This window comes from Chiloscyllium punctatum, chromosome 8, assembly GCF_047496795.1.
Source record: "Chiloscyllium punctatum isolate Juve2018m chromosome 8, sChiPun1.3, whole genome shotgun sequence".
Lineage (NCBI taxonomy): Eukaryota > Metazoa > Chordata > Chondrichthyes > Orectolobiformes > Hemiscylliidae > Chiloscyllium > Chiloscyllium punctatum.
In genome coordinates, this window is record NC_092746.1 from 79,366,699 (window position 1) to 79,389,020 (window position 22,322).

The 22,322-nt window shown below is 40.8% G+C and overlaps 1 protein-coding gene and 1 long non-coding RNA gene across 2 annotated transcripts in view; one reads left to right on the forward strand and one right to left on the reverse strand.

Annotated features, from left to right (window-relative positions):
- Positions 1-19,662, reverse strand: LOC140480687 (uncharacterized). The gene is made up of 3 exons (XR_011961380.1): positions 19,616-19,662; positions 14,496-14,577; positions 1-5,213 (listed from the first exon to the last, which is right to left on the reverse strand). It is a non-coding gene; the product is annotated as an uncharacterized lncRNA (long non-coding RNA).
- The window catches only part of LOC140480684 (vimentin-like), a 22,636-nt gene continuing 18,281 nt past the window's right edge, over positions 17,968-22,322 (forward strand). The window contains exons 1-2 of the mRNA XM_072575896.1: positions 17,968-18,598; positions 22,088-22,148. Coding sequence (XP_072431997.1) covers positions 18,102-18,598; positions 22,088-22,148 — 558 coding nt within the window. The 5' untranslated portion in view covers positions 17,968-18,101. The remainder of the gene's footprint in view (positions 18,599-22,087; positions 22,149-22,322) is intronic.

Here is a 22,322-nt window from a genome sequence, read left to right on the forward strand (position 1 = left end):
CTGTTTGTCCATACACCTCTAAACCTTTTCTGTCCATGTACCTGTCCAAATGTTTTTTTAACATTGTAATTGTACCCATCTTTACCACTTTCTCTGGCAGCTCGCTCCTTATATGCAGTCCAGCAGTTTAAATTGTTATCAAACTAAGAAAGTTACAGATCTGTTTGTGACTTAATGGTTGAAACTTGAGCAAACCATTTTTACTCTCATTGATGCTGAATATGTTGTCACATTTGACTACAGTTCAGGTTACAATAATTCAGACAAGCTTGATGTCAATGACTATCAATGAGATTATCAAATTCCCAAAAGCAAACTTCAAACATCATCCTGACATTTTGATGAGTGACAATATTGTTCAATTCACAAGTGAAGTAATCAGGCAGATTTTTAATGATTAGGAAATCCAGCATTAAATGTCATCTGCACGGTTTCCATGACGGATAAAAAGGAAACATTGAGAAAGTGGTAAAAGTTGATAAAGGGGGTCATCAAAATTGATTGCTCAGATGTGTATTGGCAATCTTAAAGAGAAAAAAACAATGAAGACAGGAAAAGCAGTCCTCTCCAACAAGTAATGTCACATTGGATGGTGGGATTGTCCTACGAAGACAGATTAGTCAAACTGTATTCTCTAGAGTTTCCAGGGATGAGATGTGATCTCATTGAAACTTACAAACTAGGGATAGACAGAATAGGTGCAGGTAAAATGTTTTCCCTGGTTGGGAGTTCAAAACTAGGGAGTATATTTATCAGATCAGAGGAGAAATATTTAAAAGGGACCTCAGGGGCAACTTTTTCACACAGAGGGTGGTTCATATGTAGAATGAACTACCAGAGAAGGTGGAAGATGCAGGTTGCAGATACAACATTTAAAAGACATTTGGACTGGTACATGAATAGGAAAGGTTTAGAATGATATGGATCAAACCTAGGCAATTGGGGCTAGTTTAGTTTGGGAAACTTGGTCAGCATGGATGAGTTGGACTGAAGGATCTATTTCTGTGCAGTGTGACTCTATAACTCAGTAACTGGTGGTTCAGGTTAAAAATAGCCTTTATTTTCACACGCACTCCAATGAGTGCAGTGAAAAGTTTGTAATGTAACCGCTTTGGCAACGTCTTAAGTACTGGGTACCTAGGTACAGATACTTTTAAGTGTTTGTTACAGAATTGAAAGAGTAAAACAAGAAGTTTACTGTAGAAATACAAAGTTTTTAAAAAAGTACTTGACTTACTCAGAGTCCAGAATAAGACTCGCCTCCCACACAGCATGGTCTCTGACTCGTCTCCTGTACTAGGCTGGAGTCTGACTCACCTCCATTCTCCAATCCTTCCCGCTAAGTTTAAGAAGTTAAAATTTGGAGAGGGGGAAGAAAGACTGCTGAAAAGCAAAGAAAAGAAAGAGAAAGGAACGAGCAAAGCAGAGGAGCTCTGGCTGGAGCATCATATTCTGCCACCATCTTGAGTCTGAGAGAGTATCACTTAGAACTGAGGTGAGGAAAATTTATTTTAGTCAAAGAGTTTGTGAATGTTTGGGATTCTACTTTGTCAGAGGGTGGTGAAATCTCAAAATTGAGTACTTTTAAGGTAGAATTTGAAGAGGCATACAGGGGTATGGGGATGATGTGAGTAAAAGGCATATAAAAGTCATCAGCCATCATTGTATTAAATGGTAGGGTAGGCTTGATAAGCTGATTGGTCTATTCCTGCTCCCAGGTCACACACAGACTATTCTTCCAATAGCTATTGGCTACTATGCTTTCAAAACTACTGATGCCAGAAATACCAAAAAGAATGAGTGTCAAGTTAAAAGGGAAAAAAAAGTGAGAAAGCCCCATTTCATTTTAGTCAAGCTGCACTCATTGTCAGAACTGAGAGTTGGAGAATCAGTCAGAATGCAAACATTCAACACACTCAACAAAGGTTAACTACATGGCAACTTGGAATCTGTGAATAGACATTATCATCTTGATTGTTCATGAAAAGAAAATCCGTATCAATTGTTGCAATCATAGTCATTGATACGTAACTCAATAAGATGTCCCTTTACATCGAAAGCAGATTTGAATTCACCAACTGCACAAGGGAAAGACTGACCAACAATTTGAGGTCAACTGTTCCCCAACAAATGCAATGTAACAGCAGACAATAACCACAAATCTTGGAATTTTTTGAGGATGTAACTCTGAAGATGGACGAGGGAGATCCAGTAGATGTAGTGTACCTGGACTTTCAGAAAACTTTTGATAAAGTCCCACATAGGAGGTTAGTGAGCAAGATTAGGGCGCATAGTATTGGGGGCAAAGTACTAACTTGGATTGAAAGTTGGTTGGCTGATAGGAAACAAAGAGTAGTGATAAACGGCTCCATTTCGGAATGGCAGGCAGTGGGGTACCGCAGGGATCAGTGCTGGGACCACAACTTTTTACAATATATGTTAATGATATAGAAGATGGTATTAGCTATAACATTAGCAAATTTGCTGATGATACAATATTCATTCCAGCAGTTTGGTGGCTGTTGACTGGGCCAGTATTTATTGCCCATTCATAGGTGGTGAGTTGCCTTTTTGAACTGCTGTAGTCCATTTAATGTCATTAGATGTTAAAAAGGGAATTCCAAGATTTTGATCCAGCAACATTGAAGGAAAGACCATACATTTCCAAGTCAGAATGGTTAGTGGCTTGAAGAAGAACTTGTGGGTGGTGAAGTTCCATTTAGCTGCTGCCCTTGTCCTTCCAGGTAATAATGTTTGCAGGGTTTGGAAGGCGTTGTCTAAGGAAGTTTGGTGAATTGTTGCAGTATATCTTGTAGATAGTGTTGGGAGTGGATGCTTTTGGATATGGTGCCAATTAAATGGGCTGCTTTTTCCTGGATGATATCAAGCTTCTTAAGTGTTTTTAGACGTGCATTCATCCAGGCAAATGGGGTGCTTTCTATTGCATTCATGCCTTCTATTTTGGAGATGTTTGACAAGCTTTGAGGAGTCAGGAGATGAGTTATGCACTGCAAAATTCTTATCCTCTGACCAGTTCTTACAGCTACTGTATATGGTTTATTATACGGTTAGTCCAATTCAGTTAATGGTGACTACAAGGATTGTGATAGTGGGGGATTTGGGAATGGCATCAAAGTGCAATGATTAGATTCTTTCTTCCTGTAGATGGTCATTGCTTGGCACTTATGTGGTGCAAATGTTACTTACCAGATTTTCCTGCATTTGGACATGAACTATGTTGTCCTGAATGCTGCTGAACATTGTGCAAACTCATTGAACATCCTGCAATCATCAATGAGCAACCCTTCTTCAGACCTTTTGATAGCAGAAAGGTCATTAAGAAGCAGCTGAAGATGGTTTGCCTGAGAACACAACCCTGAGGAACTCCAGCAGAGATGTCCTGGAGTTGAGATGACTGATCACCAATAACAACCATGTTCCTTTGTACCTGGTATAACTCCAACCAGCAGAACGTTTTCCCACTGATTCACATTGGTTCCTGTTTCTCTGAGGTTGCTTGATGCCAAAACATGCTCAAATCTGGCATCAGTCAAGGGCAGTTACTCTCATCTCGTCTCTTACAGCAGCAGGTTTGCCCTTGATTGCTTTCAGCCATCCTTTCATCACATGTTTCTGTAACACTTGAAGAGTTGCATCATATTGCACATTTCAGCAAAAACATTTTTCTCTTAGATTCTGCTGGGTTGAGTTCCAGAACATGTTGTACTCTTTATTCCTGTTGTACCTGGAAGATTTCACACCATAAAAGCCTCATTTCTTTCATTCAAAGGGAGTGCAGGTCTCAATGGCATGCCAGCAATGTACAGCTGCTTTTCTTCCTTGTATACCTCTTCAAAATGATAGCTCCTTAAACAATTTGTAGGAGATAAAAGTAGCTTGTGGTCATATTCTACCATCATCTTTCTTCTGAACATGCACAGGTTGAAATGCTCACAAGTAAAGACAATAGCCAGATGCTCTTTGCTGATCTGTGTGCAGCATCATCCAATTTGAGTTAATTATCTGGATGGAAACTTAACTGATTGTATTTGCTGCATAATCATTGCTTCAGGTCTTTCTTTTCTGGCAAAACAGACGGGTGATTTTGTCATTCATGTAGAATATCAACACTGGTATTGTTATCACTACTTGTTTGATACAAGTGAAAGCAGCCTCTTGTTCTGTGCCCCAATGTCACCAAACATAATTTGCAATGAGCTTTCATAAACGTTCACACTGATGACATATTGAGCAAGAGCTTGGCTAGGAAGCTTACAAATCCTACAGAACTTTAAATGACCTTCATATCATTGTTGTTCCATGTCTGCTACAGCTTTCACATTATCAAATTAGGGCAAAGTACTTTCATTGTCAGCACATGACCTATGTACTTGACTTCAGTCATCTGTTCTTTCTTGAGCAACTTCAGATTTTAACCACCGAGCTCCCTCTAGCACTCTCACTAGATTCTTTTCATAGTTCCAATTTGATTTTATCCACAGTATCTTCATATGCATAGACCAACAGATTTCTCAAAAGTGCTTCCAGTCCCGGAAGATTATTAACTATATCATGTTGTGGATAGTCTTCAGGAAAGGGAGAAGTGCAAAACAGCATGCACAATTATCTGTATCTCCAAAATGCCATTTGGAATGTAGTCAAAAAACTGCTGCTTTCATCCACCTTCACTTGCCAGTTTCAATCCTTTGTATCGAGAGTAGAAGACCTAGAACCTTGTAGAATTTACTCAACATTTAGTATCAGGTTTGTGGAATCTCTTCACAATTCTGGCACTCTGCTTGAGAGGGTGATGGAGGCAGGTACTCTCACAACATTTGAGAAACATCTGGATGAGTACTTAAAATGATGGGGCATAGTAGGCTATGGATCAAGTGTAGGTAAATGGAATTAATGTAGTTTTGTGTTTGTTGGTCAGCATTGGCATGGTGGGCCAAAGGGCCTGTTTCTATGCTGTGTGACTCTATGATTGTCTATGACTGTCTCTCTGCAGACATCTGTTTTCCAGTTTTTTTTTATTTTTCACTGCTGTCAGTGCTAAGAGTCCAGTCTGGAAGAGCTGTTGCTTTCTTTATTACTCCTGTCTTTCCAACCTCCTCTATTTTGCCTTTCTTGCTAGACTTGAAGGCTTCAAATATGCTGAGTTGTCCTCATGGTTTCATTGATTTTGAGATGATGTTCACCAGGAACGAATCCTAGACATGTGAAAAAAGAAACAAAGTATTTTTGGAATGTGTTAGAGACAGTTCAGCAGTCAATGGATTCAAAATATATAAAACATCACAAACCTTTTTTGTCATATGAAGGGTTACCAGTCCAAGGTTTTGCTTAGTGTTCATTATCTGGAACTCCAGATCTTCATCCTTCACATTGTATTGGACTCCAGTTCATTTTAATGTTTTAGGTGAGCATCATTCCAGCACAGTGGCTCAACTACATCTTTGACACATTCATTTTCAAGTCTGTGAAGCTCATGATCTTATATCTAGCATCAGTGCTTGTCTAACGCACCACCTTAACTTGATGCTGCCAACTGATTCTAGGTTGTCGAATGATTCTTCAGAATTATTATCTGGCATTTCTTCAGCAATCATCTTTATAGATTTTCTTTCCTTATTTCCAGCTAAACATTTGCATGAAAAATGGTTCAACTTTTGCAATTCGAATACTGATTTATCTATTCTGGACATGTGTGATGCTCTCCACAATACTTATATCCAGTATGCAGTTCAGAGCACAATGCATAGGAATTAGGCCATGCACACTGTCTTCCACGGACATTACTACCTGGCATTTGCAAATCCTCATGACCATCATGCCACCTCTCCACTACCATAGGGCACTCAGGGAGCATATTATTTGTATTGTAGGGTGCACCAACAATTTGATTAAAAGACATTTTGCCCATAAAGATAGACAGCCAGTTCAATGATTGGACCAGGCTGCATCTCAGACCTATTTGCTTGCTGTCTTAGTGCTTGCTCAGCTAGTGTCTGCCTGCATGCTCGCAGCAACCTTGCCTTGCCTTACCTTGATTTGCATTGGTGTGCAAGTTAATGCTTTTACATAACCAGTTAGTATACCTTACTGCTGAGCAGACTAACGACTCGGATGCTTTTTGAACTACAGTGTGCTATGTCAATCTCACACTGTTCTATGTGTGGTGGGAAACACATTGCATGTATACTTTTGTGGTTTGGCCAGTTCAGTTTCTGTTCAGTGTAAAGCCCCAGGATGTTGACAGCGGGGATTTCAGTGATGGTAATACCATTAAATATCACACTTGTTAGAAATGATCATTGCCTGGCATTTGTGTGGTTTGAATATTACTTGCCATTTGTCATTTCAAACCTGGGTATTGTCCAGATTGTGTTGCATTTGGGCTTGGACTGTTTCAGTATCTGAGGAATCATGAATAGTGATCAGTGCAGTACATTTCTATTCTTGGCCTTATGATGGAGAGAAGGCTATTAATGAAGCTGATGAAAATGGTCAGACCCAGTAGATTGCAGCTTGAGCTGTGTGGGGTTGGGCTTTTAAGACCCACCAATATGAGGGCTTTTAAATGGAAACAAAATGGCAGCTAGACCCATGTACTATACAGGTCATAGGCCTAAGGGATCCCTATTCCGTGACCATCCTAGTGTGCTGTCCCCTCCTTACTGCAGTCATCTTTGAAAAATTCATTGACAACTACAGAGGAATCAGAGGCATGACAGAATAGAGATGTACAAGGACAGATAAAGGTGTCAGCAGGACCCATCACCATGTATGTATTGGTTCATCTTGTTTCCAGATGATGCAGCAGGCTCTTAGTACAGACCACTGTCTCTGTAGAAAATGTCTGTGGTCATCAAGTGATGCCTGATGCTGTAACAATATGATTGAGGACAACATAGAGAGACAGTCAGATGTTAGGTTAAATCAGTGACGTATAAAAAAGTCAAAAATCAGTTACAATGCATAGTCATCAATACCAGCAAAGTGCCCTCAATTGGTCTTACTCTTTCTCATCCTCCCACAATGTGATAGTGGACTTACTGTCTCGGGAACTGGGCTGGAGAATGTCAGCTTGGCAGTGGAGACTGTTGGCCCTGGAGGTTTGGTTGGATGATCCTGGAGGCAACTGTGTCTGGATGGCCCAGACATGTTGAGGTTGTTCTTGCCAGTAGCAAGGCGAAAGTGTCGACTGCAAATGCTGGAGATTAGAGTTGCGAATGTGGTGCTGGAAAAGCACAGCAGGTCAGGCAGCATCCGAGGAGCAGGAGAATCAACATTTTGGGCAAAAGCTCTTCAGAGCAGGAGGTGGAGGTTTGGCCAGCTCTGCAATGTCCAGAGAGGACACTTCTGAGGTGCCTTTGTGTGTGCCTCCAGCTGTGTGCCTCTTGGCATTGCCCTGTCTCCTAATAAAGAAGGGGTACCTCTCCGTCCCTTTGTTACCATGCCTTCGGGATAGTGACTGGGGCATGTACTTGCATCTCTCCAGAAGATGCTGAGGGTGATGTTTCAACTCTCCATGGCAATCTGTAATATGGACATTACTACACTGATGCAGCTTCTGGACAATGAAGGCCATTGCTGCTCCTCATAGAGTCATAGTGATGTACTGCACGGAAACAGACCCTTCTGTCCAACCTGTCCATGCCGACCAGATATCCCAACCCAATCTAGTCCCACCTGCCAGCACACGGCTCAAATCCCTCCAAATCCTTCCTATTCATATACCCATCCAAATGCCTCTTAAATGTTGCAATTGTACCAGCCTCCATCACTTCCTCTGGCAGCTCATTCCATACACGTACCAACCTCTGTGTGAAAAAGTTGCCCCTTAGTCTCTTTTATATCTTTCCCGTCTCACCCTAAACCTATGCCCTCTAGGTCTGGACTCCCCGACCCCAGGGAAAATACTTTGTCTATTTATCCTATCCATGCCCCTCATATTTTTGTAAACCTCTATAAGGTCACCCCTCAGCCTCCAACGCGCCAGGGAAAACAGCCCCAGCCTATTCAGCCTCTCCCTATAGATCAAATCCTCCAACCCTGGCGACACCTTTGTAAATCTTTTCTGAACCCTTTCAAGTTTCACAACATCTTTCCGATAGGAAAGAGACCAGAATTGCATGTAATATTCCAACAGTGGCCTAACCAATGTCCTGTACAGCTGCAACATGACCTCCCAACTCCTGTACTCAATACTCTGACCAATAAAAGAAAGCATACCAAACACCTTCTTCACTATCCTATCTACCTGCGACTCCACTTTGAAGGAGCTATGAACCTGCACTCCAAGGTGTCTTTGTTCAGCAACACTCCCTAGGACCTTACCATTAAGTGTATAAGTCCTGCTAAGATTTCCTTAGCATTTATCTAAATTAAAATCCATCTGCCACCTCTCAGCCCATTGGCTCATCATTGTAATCTGAGGTAACCCTCTTTACTGTCCACTACACCTCCAATTTTGGTATCATCTGTCATCGTGGGCGGCATGGTCGGTCATTTGTTAGCACTGCTGCCTCACAGCACCAGGATCCCAGGTTGTATTCCAGCCCCAGGCGACTGTCTATGTGGAGTTTGCACATTCTCCCACTGTCTGCGTGGGTTTCCTTTGGGTGCTTCGGTTTCCTCCCACTGTCCAAGGATGTGCAGGTCAGGTGAATTGGTCATGCTAACTTGCCCGTAGTGTTAAGTGCATTACTCAGACAGAAATGGGACTGGGTGGGTTATTCTTTGGAGGGTCGGTTTCCACACTGTGGGGAATCTAAACTAATCTAAAAATTTAGTAACTGTACCTCTTATGCTTGCATCCAAATCATTTATGTAAATGACAAAAAGTAGAGGACCCAGCACCGATACTTGTGGCATTCCACTGGTCACAGGCCTCCAGTCTGAAAAACAACCCTCCACCACTACCCTCTGTCTTCTATCTTTTAGCCAGCTCTGTATCCAAATGGCTAGTTCTCTCCGTATTCTGTGAGATCTAACCTTGTTAACCAGTCTCCCATGGGGAACCTTGTCGAACGCCTTACTGAAGTCCATATAGATCACATCTACCGATCTGCCCTCATCAGTCCTCTTTGTTATTTCTTCAAAAAACTCAATCAAGTTTGTGAGACGTGATTTCCCATGCACAAAGCCATGTTGACTTATCCCTAATCAGTCCTTGTCTTTCCAAATACATCTACATCCTGTCCCTCAGGATTCCCTCCAACAACTTGTCCACCACTCCTTGAGAATTTTTGAATGAAGTCCAAATATTTGATCCAATTTTCTGAATTATCTTGGATCCCGTCGGCTCTTACCTTCAGCGTGTCAGTATTTGACTCATGGGGTGCATGAAGAACCCTTGATGTGCTTCTTCTGAGACCGCGGTAGTCTAATCCTCAGAGGTTTAGCAGGTGGGTTTTGGGGGGACCAGGCACTTCCCACAAATGTTGAAAGCTAGCGGTATTTATAAACCACAAGAGAGAAGGTGTTGCAGGAGAGTGGCCAGTGTCGAGATGCATACAATAACTGAGACTGACGGGCAGATTAGAATAGAATTGAGTTGAGTCGAATTGGATTTATTGTCACGTGTACCGAGGCACAGTGAAAAGTTTTGTCTTGTGAGCAATACAGGCAGATCACATAGTTAAGTAGCATAGATAGTAAATAATAGGTGAACAGTGGCAAAACAAAAACACAGGTACAGATGAATGCTAAGAGTTTGTGAGTCCATTCAGTATTCTAACAACAGTAGGGTAGAAACTGTTTCGAAACCAGCTGGTGTGTTTGTTCAGTCTTCTGTACCTTCTCCCCGATGGTAGAGATTGTAGAAAAACATTGCCAGGGTGGGATGGATCTTTGAGAATGCTGGCAGCCTTTCCTTGACAGTGGGCATGGTAGATGGATTCTATTGATGGGAGGTTGGCCTTTGTGATTGTCCAGGCCGAGTTCACCACTCTCTATAACCGTCTTCAACCTCGAGTGGTACAGTTGCCATACCAGGTAGTGATACATCCAGACAGAATGCACCTGTAAAAGTTGGCAAGGGTATTCACGCCTATGCCAAATTTTCTCAGCTGCCTGAGGAAGAAGAGACGTTGTTGAGCCTTTGTAATCAGTGAGTCCACATGAACAGTCCAAGAAAGCTTGTTGTTGATGACCACTCCCAGGAGCTTGACACTCTCTACTCATTCTACTTCTGTGCTGTTAATATGTAGGGGGGCATGAGTAACATCCTGCCAAAAGTCAATAATGAGTTCCATGGTTTTGCTGGCATTGAGAACTAGTTTGTTCTCAGTGCACCATTTTTCCAGATCTTTCACCTCCAATCTGTAGTCTGTTTCGTCACCATCTGAGATTCAACTGACTATGGTAGTGTCATCAGTGAACTTGTAAATGGCATTAGTCTGGTATTTGGCAACGCAGTCATGGGTATACAGTGAGGCTTCAGTGTTTACTGTTGGTAAATTGCTGTGCTATCTTCCCCTTCTCCGTCATGTTCTGACTCTGTCAGTGAGTAGACAATCTTCAGAAAGCCAGTGTTTGTCCAGGTTCACAGCAGTCTTTTGAAGATGGTGCAGGCAATGGTGCAGGCAGTGGTGCCAGTGTTTTGGCAGATATCTGCACATTGCCAAGTTGTTGTGGGAACAGCATATGGTAAGATGAACAGAAGTTGGACATGAGAGTGCCATTGGGGTGAGGATGGTTTTGAATAAAGTGGGTTTGGTAAGATATGGCAAGGGAACTCAGTGGGCCATATGGTAAATAACTTTCCAAAGACTCAATGCAACTAGACTTAGCTAACATGCACAGGATTCAGCCTTGAATTTCTGGTTGATAACTTTTTGTCAGATTGCACTACTTTCACCTCTGACAACTCACAGATGCTGCCACATTTTGGTTTCCATTGATGCCCTATGGATATGCATCAGATTATGTTCAGATGACAGCAGAGTCCAAGAGAACTAAATTAATCATGGCAGAAGTTATATCTGTTCTCCTGTTCATAACAATGATTCAGACTGTTTCTGTTGCAGTGCTGTGTACATGCATTGTTTGAACCACCACTGATGTAACATGTTCTTAGCTGTTGATTGGATCATGTGTAACCACTAGATTCGAAGGCGTGGAAACTGAGCTGGTGATAATGACTCAGTTAGAGGAAGTTTCTCGAAATCAACTTTTAAGGTTTGCAACAGAAAAATTCATTGTGCAAAGCAATGAAAGAGCAAATAAATACTATTCCTGCTTCTTGTCCTCATAGTCTGGTTCACATACTTCAATGAAACTCTCTTAAATTATTTTTGTTTAATACCTGAAAAAGTAGAATTGATCCATATGGGAACATAAAACTTATGAGCAGGAGTATATGATTTGGCTGTTTGAGCATGATCCACCATTAGAAAGATCATGGCTAATCTGATTTTGTTCTTGATTCAACTTTTCCGTCCACACCCCATAATCCCTTGTCTCTCAGCAATCTATGTAGGCCAGCTTTGAATAAATAAGACATAGTCTTCACTACTTTCTGAGGAAGAAAATTCTGTGGTCTGGTGAGAGAAAACACTTTGCTCGTAGGATTAAGGCTGTCTCTATATGTTTCAAGCATAGTGTGAAAGGTGAGATTGAGAAGCCAGTAATTATTGTACACATTGGGAGGAATGATATATTTCGGAAAAAGATGAAAACAGTACAGAGTGAATTTAAGAGGTTTGTTAGAAGATTTTTAAAAATCCTTAAAATTAGTAATTTCAGGTTTACTCCCAATTCCAAATTCAAACGAGAGAAGGAACAAAACATTAAAGGAGATAAAATAATGGCATGAAGAGCTAATGTATTGTTTAGGGATTCAGGTTTTTGGACAATTGGGATTGAAAAGAATTGTTTATAAAGGATGGATCTCACCTAAACTGGAAGGGGACCAATATCTTAGCAGGGAGATTTGCTCATTCCACTAAGGGAGACTTTATAAGGATAGAGAGGGGGCTTGAGGAATTCTAAGTAGCAGTGTAAGCAGAGTGATTGATGGGTAAGGTTCTGAATGTGAGGAGAACACATCAGTTAGAAAAGAAAGACAAGAGAGAGTCAGAGTATGTGGTAACTCTAAAAATCCAAATTGCATTTATTTCAATGCAAGGTGTTTTACAGGTAAGGCTGGTGAACTCAGGGCATGTTTACGGACATGGGATTGGGATGTCAAAACTATTACAGAAACTTGGCTGAGAGATGGACAAGACTGGAAGCTCAATGTTCGGGATGCCATTCAAAGGATAGAAAAGGAGGCATGAAAGGAAAGGGATTGGTATTTTTCATTAAGGAATACATTAATGCTGTATTTAGGGAAGATAATTCTGAAAAATCATCCAGTGAAAATATATGGGTAGAAATTACAAATAAGAAAGGAAAGATCACTTTGATGCGATTGTACTATAGGTCCCTCAATAATAAGAGGGATACTGAGACACAAATATGTCGGTAGATCTCAGATATATGTAAGCATAATAAGGTTATAATAATGGCAGATTTTAATTTTCCAGACATTGACTGGGACTACCATAGTATCAAAGGTTTTGATGTGAAGAATTTGTCAAGTGTGTTCAAGAAAATTTTCTTTATAATTATGAGGGATGCTCCTACTAGGGAAGGAGCAAAGTTCGACCTTCTTTTGGACAAAAAGGCAGGGCAGATAACTGAAGTAAAAGTGGGAGGACACTTTGGGTCTAGCGATCATAATTCTATTAGTTTCAAAATGGTTATAAGAAAGGATAAGCCTTCCATAATAGTTAAAGTTTTTTAATTGGAGTAAGGCAAATTTTACCAGTATGACACAAGAAATTGCAAACGTTGATTGGAGCAGACTGTGGGAGGTGTTCAAGAATGTGATGATAAGTGTTCGGAGGCATTTTATTCCTGTTAGAGTGAAGGGTAAGGCTGGTAAGATTAAGGAACCACGGATGAATAAAGATTTTGAGCCTCTAGTTGAGAATATTTTGGTACAACAAACAAGGGTAGGACTTCCACAATTATAGTTGGCCTTCGATAGTGTTATATAACAGAGGGCCTAGGGGTGCAGGTACACAGTTCTTTAAAGTTTGCACACATGTAGACAGGGTGGTTAAAAGATGTTTGGCATGCTTGCCTTCATTGCTCAATCCTTTGAGTATAGGAGTTGAGAAGTCATGATGAGGTTGTACAGGATATTGATGAGGTCTTTTCTAGAATACTTGTCCAGATCTGGTCACCCAGTTATAGGAAGGATATTATCAAGTTGGAGAGGGTTCAGAAGAGATTTACCAGGATGTTGCCGGGGATTGAGTTATAAAGAAAGGCTGGATAGGCTGGGACTTTTTGCACTGGAACGTAGGAGGTGGAGAGGCAATCTGATCGAAGTTGATAAAATAATGAGAGGTATAGATAGAGTTAATGGTAGTTGCCTTTTCCCTAGGTTGGGGATTTCAAAACTGGGAGCAAATTTTTAAGGTAAAAGGAGAGAGATTTAAAAAGGGCATAAGAGGCAAATGTTTTACACAGAGGGTGGTTCATATGTGAAATGAACTTCCTGAGAAAGTGGTGGATGCGGGTATAATATTTAAAAGACATTAAAGTTAAATACGTGAATAGCAAAGCTTTGGAGGGATATAGGCTAGGAGTAGGCAGGTGGAACAAACTTAGTTTAGGTTCTGTTCAGCATAGACTGTTTGGACCAGAAGGGTCTGTTTCCATGTTGTATGACTCTATTACTCTATGAATCTAAGAGGAAACATCTAAATGGTATCCACCCTATCTCATCCCCTCAAGATCATGATGTTCTGAAGACTGATCACATGACCAAAAACATTAACTCTGCTTTCTCACCACAGATGCTGCCAGATCTGCTGAGTTTGTTTTCATTCACTTCCTCCAACATTTTCGGGTTCTGTTTGTTTCCCCTCAATATTATGTACATTTCAATAAAATAATTTCTACAATTCTAAACGCTAATGGGTTTAAGTGCATCCTATTCAACCTTCATTCACAGATAAGCCCTTTATCCAAGGTAACCTAATTTGAATTGGTTCTGAAGTAATTATATATTGTTTCAAATCAGACAATCAAAACTGTACACTATGCTTCCAATGTGGACTCACTAACACACTATACAGCTGCAGTAAAGCTCCCCTGCTAATTACTGCTCCTTATTCATACTTCCCTATCTCACAATAAGAGTCCCTCAGCAACAAAATCTTCTGAACTAAAAGTCTGCCAAAACATAAAACCAGAAAGGCAATCTTGCTTGCAACATATCCTATAACAACATCCATTCTTCAAGCACTTAAGACAACAATTTCTTGTTATTAAATGTCTAAGCCCATTCTTTCAGTATGCTTTCCAATTCCAAGATAAGAAAAGTACAAAAAAAATTGACTATGTAAGTGCCCACTTCAAAATTGAGAAGAAAATCCAGCTTTGTGTAACTGGATTGTTTAGTATATGTTTGATGCCAAGGAGATACTCACAGTGGCTTTGAGATTTTAGTATCCATCTTGTTTAGCTCCATATCATGGAGCACATTTTGACTCTTCATCATCAAAGAACTTCCTGACATTAAAATAGAAAAATTAATTAAAGTGTATAGTATGACCAACTATAATCACTCAAGTGTTTTTAATGACCCAGTCTTCCTGTCTTTGTGTAGGATTGCATAAGATATACCATCAGCCCATGAGGAAGCCAGTGAGGATGCCTTCAGTCTACTATTCTCAGATGTAAGTCAGAGTGAGAGATTGTTTAAATACAGGAATATATATGGCTGTAGCACACAGCAGAAGAAAAAGAAGGGCCAGTCTCCCCGCTGCTTCATCGCCACCTGCTCCTTATAATCCAGTTCCTGCACCAGTGCTATCAGTGTGAGAGCACTTGGCTGTCTTCATAGAAAGAGTAGTGACTGTTTTGGAGACCCAGATCCAGCAGAACAGTCACTGGCTGTCAAATATGCGTGCAAACCTGCATTATACCCATGGGTGCAGAGGGAACCGGGCACTTCAACATCTCAACTAAAAAACGAAATTGCTGGAGAAATTCATCAGGTCTTGCAGCATCTCCAAACAGAAAGCAAGGTTAATGTTTCAAGTCCAGTGACATTTCTTCTGAACATGTTTCAATATCCCTCCAGGTTTTCCTTTACCTCAAGGGAAGTGCCAGCAGACAACCACATGCAAGTGGAGAGCCTCTTGGCATGCCCTTGTGCATTCCTCATTGAACCAGAGTGGATCTGCTGGCTTGATGATACTGATCAAATGAGGGAATATCCTGGGCAGATTGCGGGTTACAGATTATGATTGAATACAGTTCTGCTGATAGGTCCGCAACCTCATGGATGTCCAGTCTTAAGTTTAAAATTTTACACAGTGATCATACCGTGCCACACAATGAAGGGTATCTTCAGTGTGAAGGCAGGGCTTCACCTTCACAAAGACTGAGCAGTGATCAATCCTTCCAAGTGTCACAGACACATGCATCTGCCACAGGTAGATTGGTGAGGACAAGAGTAAAGTACAATTTTCTGTCTTGTTGGTTCTATTACAGGTAATTGTAGATCCAGTCTCAGAGATATATCCTTTAGGATCAGCCTAGCTTGGTCAGTAGTGGTGCTGCTGCTGAACCACCATTGGTGATAGACATTAAAATCCTTGACCCAGAGTACAGTACATTCTTTGCCCTTGCCAACCTAAGTGCTTCCTTCCTCCGCAAAGGGCTGGCAAGGTGGCTCAGTGGTTAGCACTACTGCCTCATATCACCAGGAATCTAGGTTTGATTCCACCTTTGGATATGTGGTCTTTGCAAGTTCTCCCTGTGTCTGCATGGGTTTCCTCCAGAAGATACGGTTTCCTCTCACAGTCCAAAGATGTGTAGGTTAGGTGGATTAGCCATGGGGAAGTGCAGGGTTACAGGGGTAGAATGGATCTGAGTGGGATGTTTTTCAGAGGATCAGTGGGGACTCAATGTGCTGAATGACCTGCTTCCACACTGTAGGTATTCTAAGATTCTATGATTTTGTGATTCAGGTAGTGTCAATCTCTGAACAGTAGGATTCCTCAGCTGACAGGGGGTGGTATATAATAATCAACAGAAGAATTCTTTGCCCATGTTTGACCTGATGCCATGAGGTCAGCAGTCAATGTTGACATTTCCCAGGGCAACTCCCTCCTGACTATATGCTGCCATGCTGCCGTGTTTGTGGATCTGTCCTGTCCTGAGATGATGAAGGTGGTGGTTGGGAATATTCTCTGTAATGTATGAACAGTGGCTATGAATATGTTAGGTAATTGTTTGACTAACCTGTGGGATAGCGTTCTGAATTTTGGCACAAAATCCCAGATATGAATAAACAAAGTTTTTCAGAATTGACCGGTATCTTGATCAATGCTAGGTGGTCTGGTCTGATTAGTTTTGTTCCTTTGATCAGACTATGTAGCAATTTGATACAACTGAATGGATTGCTAGGACATGTCAGAGGGTGTTTAAGGGTCATGTTGTCACTTTGCTCTGGATCTGGAGTCACAAGTAGGCCAGACCAAGTGGGGATGGAAGAGTTTCCTTGTCTGAAGAACATTAGTGAACCTATTAGGTTTCACGACAATCAACAATGGATTTATAGTCACCAGCTTTTAATTCCAGATTTATTAATTGAATTTGAATTTTGCTGTCTGTCTTAGTGTGATTCAATCTCATGTCCCCCGAGGAATAGCCTGTGTCTCTGGATTACCAGCCCAGTCATAGTAAGACCCACACCATTGATTGGGAAACATCTAGTTCTCAGATATTATACATGAAAAGGAGAAGTTTTGGGTTTTAGTGAAGAGAGAGGAAGAAGTCAGAAGAGCATACTGACCACCTCCTGCAGGTTTGTAATTCAAATGAAAGTAGGAAGAGGTGATTAATTTTGCAGATATCCTCTTCATCAAACCCTTTAGCACCACATGTGGTGGTACCATTGTGCAATGCACCTTCTCTACTATCTACTTGAAGGAGATAAAACATGTGTGCTTAGCTGTCCTCCCGTTCTTTACTGCTGTCTGTTGTAATGCTCCACCTACCCAAGAAAGAGGAAAATGTGCCAGTAGGCATTCTGCAGTATGGTTTTGCTTGTGTTGCTATCATAGTTAGAAACGCTGTCTGTGTGCACATGTGTGTGAGTTATGGGTGAGGTGCACGGAGCAGTTAGTAATATTTGGTGTTATGCCTTGATAACACATAGGTCATTGAAATTCTTCCTGCACCACACCCATCTTCTTCAAGTCATACTCATAGGAGAGACCTCCACTGTATTTCTCACCACTGCCTCCTGAACTTTCTGCCTCTCCTAAGGATACAGAATATCACTGTATCTTTCAACCTGTCCCATCAAGAATTCCAGCTTTTCTTAAAATTTAAAATGCTCAAAATATAGGCTGCTTTCTTTGAAAGATCGGCCTATCTTTTAAGCCATAAAGCACTGAAAGTAAAGTTCAGTATTCAGTAGTGATACCAAACCTGGGAACAGTTTGCCACCAAAATGCACCTGTAGAGGAAGTTAACATTAGTCAGAACAAAATTGTAGCAAAAGATAATGTGCTTTTTTTTCCTGCATTGCACTATACTTTCAGACACAGTCTGGCAAAAGGAGTGATGAAGAATCAATAATGATAGTTTAAAAAGTGACTTTCTTTTTGTTTGTGTAAATGATTTTAAATAAAACTTCTTTAACAAATTTGTTTTGTATATTTTAAATGCATCTGAATACTAACTGGTGCAATCTTGAACAGGAAGACAGATAACAGAAGTGGAAGTTATGCAACTTGTCAAATAACGAACCTTTGCGATGCTACTGAACAAAATTGAATATTCAACATACAAAATTCCAAACCACAAACCACAATGATTGCATGGTGAACGTTGCTAAGACCCATTATCATCTTCTGGTTGGTTAGTTGCAATGTCAGTCACAACGTAGCAGCCACTCATAACCATTTAAGAAAAGTCTGTTATCTCATGAATAATTACCAAGCAACTTCAGAGACTTGTCCTGTGCCACTTTTTAGTAACTTGCGTTCTGGAAGAACCCTTTTAAAAACAATCACAAAATGAATTATTTGTCAAATTCTCCATCATCGTTCCGCAGATTGACTATACGGTCAAAATCAGGTTCACAATCAGCACCAGTTCGTCGTTCTTTCACTAGAACAGTGACCTACTCTAGCCCAACTACTGCTTCAGGTTGGTTAAACAAGAGTGCTCCAAGCAAAATGCCTGAAGAAGGTGATCAATTAGACTTTTCCCTGCTGGATGCTATAAGTGATGAATTCAAGGTCACCCGCACTGATGAGAAAGAAAAGCTGATTGACCTGAACAACCGCTTTGTCAGCTACATCGAGAAGGTGAGGTCCATGGAGCAACAGAACAAGATTCTTCAGGCTGAACTACAGGAACTGAAGGGTAAGGGCAGTTCCAAAATTGGGTCCGTCTTTGAACAGGAGCTTAAAAAACTACGCCAAGAAGTGGATCAGATCTCTAAGGAGAAAGCCAGAATTGAAGTGGAAAGAGACAATTTGTTGGATGATGTCCACAAACTCAAGGCCAAGTATGATTCTTTTTTCCTTTCCCTTCCTGAATCTGTGTTTGTGTGTGTGTGTGTGTGTGTAGCTGTCTGTCTGTCTATGTCTGTGGATGCTAATGGAGGGAGAGGCTGGGCTGTGGTGGGGAGATGTGGGTGAAATGGAAGCAATTCTATTGCACTTTCAAATAGTAAAAAGGAATGCACTTTTCAGTGATTAGAATTTCTTGACAATTTCAGATTTTTAAAAACTTAACAACCTACTATTTTTATTGGTTACTTGCTAAGCAGGATATCTGATCATGGAAATGAAGTCCAGTTTGCAAACTAAATTTGAAAAGCTTCCAGAATAATTACATCGTGGTAGTCCCATTAAGTTGACATTTAGAAAGTATAGTGTCCTAAAATATCCACCAGAAACAAGATGGTTTTTAAATGTTCAATTTTTGTCACTTTAGTGAAACAATACTGGCTATTCTACAGCTATTCCCATGAGCAGTTTTCACCATTGTTACTCAGAAGACAATGTAACGACCACTTATAGATTTTCCATCATCCATTTTTCAGAATAAAACTCAGCCCTGTTCTCCTGCCAGTTGAGTGAATTGCCCATCCAGATTAAGGCCTTGATCTGGGGTTCTGCACACTTTGGGGTCATTGCTGCTGAAGCCCTGAAACAATAAAATGGTCCATCTGTGCTGGTCAGCAACTTCTGACCAATATTGTATGTGACCCATTCTGGGCAAGCCACCAGCTTGAATATAAAGTGCATACACTATTAGTATGAGATTGTGATGCAAGTCATACATCATGTTGATTTGACAGATTAAAGGTTAAAATCCTTTTAAACTGTTCTGTGCATGTTGACCGAATGTCTTTGGCAATGACGTTCAGCTGCAGAGTAACAGGTCAAACATCAACTTGCAGGTGAGATGCTTTTGACTTGCTTCTCCTATTGAGATGTTGGTGGAAGCACTGTGGTTTGTTATTGGAGGTCTGTTGGTGACTTGTTCATCGAAACAGAGAAAAAGTGGATTTTGTTACCTGTAGTTGGTGGAAGTTCTCAGGCTGTGGCTGCTGCGTCTCTGAATATACTAGACAACCAACAAATAGAGCAGAGGCTGCAGAAATAGGAAGCTCTATGAAGAGATGGGGAGAGGAAGGTGGCTGACCACAGCTCCGCCTACCAGGTTATATTGAGAGCATTTCTTAAACCTCCATCTGAACCAAGATTCCTTCCCAGAAGCAATTAAGATTTAATTAAGTTTTAAGATCAGTAGTGCTGAGGGTAAGGTCATTGAGAGCTTCAAGCTCCTAGGCGTAAATATTGTCAACGATCCAGACTGGTCCATCTATGTCAATGCTACAGTCAAGAAAGCACACCAATGCCTCTACTTCCTTAAGGAAATTTGGCATGTCTACAATGACACTTACTAATTTTTATAGATGCACCATAGGAAGCATCCTGACCGGATGCATCACAACTTGGTATGGCAACTGCTGTGCCCAGGACTGCAAGAAATTACAGAGAGTTGTGAATGCCGCCCAGTCAATCCTGAATACCAGTCTTACTTCCATACTCCATCTACACTTCCTGCTGCCTCGGGAAAGCAGTCAACATAATCAAAGGCCTCTCCCGCCCTGGTTATACTCTCTTCCATCCGAAAGAAGACAACAAAAGTTTGAAAAATAAACAATAGATTTAAAAACAGCTTCTTTCCTGCAGTTATCAGACTTATGAATTGACCTATCATATATTACAGTTGATCCTTCTCTACATCTTCTCTGTAGCTGTAACACTATATTATGCATCCTATTCTATTACTCTCATGTACTTATGTAAGCTATGATTTGTCTGTTTAGCATGCAATACAGTACTTTTCACTGTATATCAATACATGTGACAACAATAAATCAAATTAAACATGGTGATGGTTACAGAATCATGCCATCTCTTTCAATACAAATTAGAGCTTCAAAATATGACACACAATTGGTTGCAAAGGTCACAGTGACATTAAATGTCTATGTGACCATTCCTTTCCAGATGTGCAAGCATGCATATGTTCATTAATCTATTCATTAATTCCTGATGAACGGCTTTTGCCCGAAACATCGATTTTTCCTACTCCTCGGATGCTGCCTGATCTGCTGTGCTTTTCCAGCACCACTCTAATCTTGACTCATATATTCATTAATACCCACTATCCTGTCAAAAACCAAAATGACTTCATCCTGAGGCTAATCATTCCATTGTTGCACATAAAAAACCCCAGAGGACATCTATTCAGATATAAGAGCTAGCCCCAGTACACCAGGCTTTTGGTTCCTGTGCCAACTAACAAGGTGAGGACACCAATAATATACAATAGAGACATGGAGTTATCAGCAAAGTGCTTGGAGCTGACCACTGCCTTGCTGAATCATTAATTAAACAATTCACAAGAGGAGAAAGGTACACAAAGATCCTCATCCTTATAATGGTGGAGTCCAGCACATTATTCGTGTAGAAGGTAAGACTGCAGTATACCCAGCAATCTTCAGCCAGAGGTACCCACTGGATGAAACATCTAGGACTCCTCTGCAGAGGTCAGGCATCACAGATGTCAGCCTTCAGACCAGGCAATTCAATTCATATATCAAAAAATAGCTGAGGGAATGGATACAGCAAAAACTATGAACCCTGACAACATTCCAGCATAGTACTGAAGACTTGTGTTTCAGAATTTTCCGTATCCATAGTCAAGCTCTTCCACTACAGTCATAATGCTGGCATCTACCCAACAAAATAGAAAATTGCCCAAGTATGTCCTGTGCATAAAAAGTAGGAGAAATCTCACCCAGCCAATTGCTGCCCCATTAGTCTAATCTCAATCATAAGTAATGGAACAATGCTATCAACCAGCTCATCCTTAGCAAAAAGCTACTTATTAGCACACCCAGAGTTCTGCCAGGACTACACAGCTCCTGAGCTCCTGACAACATTGGTTCAGAGCTGAACTCGATAGGTGAGATGAGAGTAACTGCCTTTGACATCAAGGCTGCCTTTGACCAAATGTAGCATCAAGGAACTCTAGTAAAGCAAGAATCATTGGGAATCATAGGGAAAACCCTTTGCTGTTTGGAGTCATACCAAAAAGGAAGACAGCCATTTTTGTTAGAGATTATCATCTCTGGAGGAGTACCTCAAGGTAGTAGTACCTAAACTCTTCCGTTACTTCATAATTGACCTTCCCTCCATCATTTGGTCAGAAGTGGTGTCCACAAAGCCTGTCCACCACTACAAGCCACAGGTTAGGAGTGTGAAGGAATTCTCCCCATTTGGATGAGTGCAGCTGCAACAACACAACATGGTGTAAGGTACCCGATGCCATCAAAGTCTGGGCGATTAATGCCCAATGTAAAAGCAGCCTTTAACTACAAGCAGCTGATTGATGCAAGCTGCTAATGGTTAGTGGTAGTTGATGTGACAATATTGTATAACCATCAATTCACCTTTTAAATTGTTCATTCCAGGTTGAGAAATGAAATACAGCAACGTGAGGATGCTGAAAACACCTTGTCAGATTTCCGAGAGGTAAGAATAGTTAAGAATTGATGAGTATTATATCACCATTAAACAAATAAAGAGTGAAAATGACCAATTTGCTCTTCAGATATTTGCCTTGTTTAAAATTCTCACTATTTTAACAGCTTTTAATGTCAATAAATTATTGTTTGTATTAAAGTAGAATGAGCACAAAATCAACAC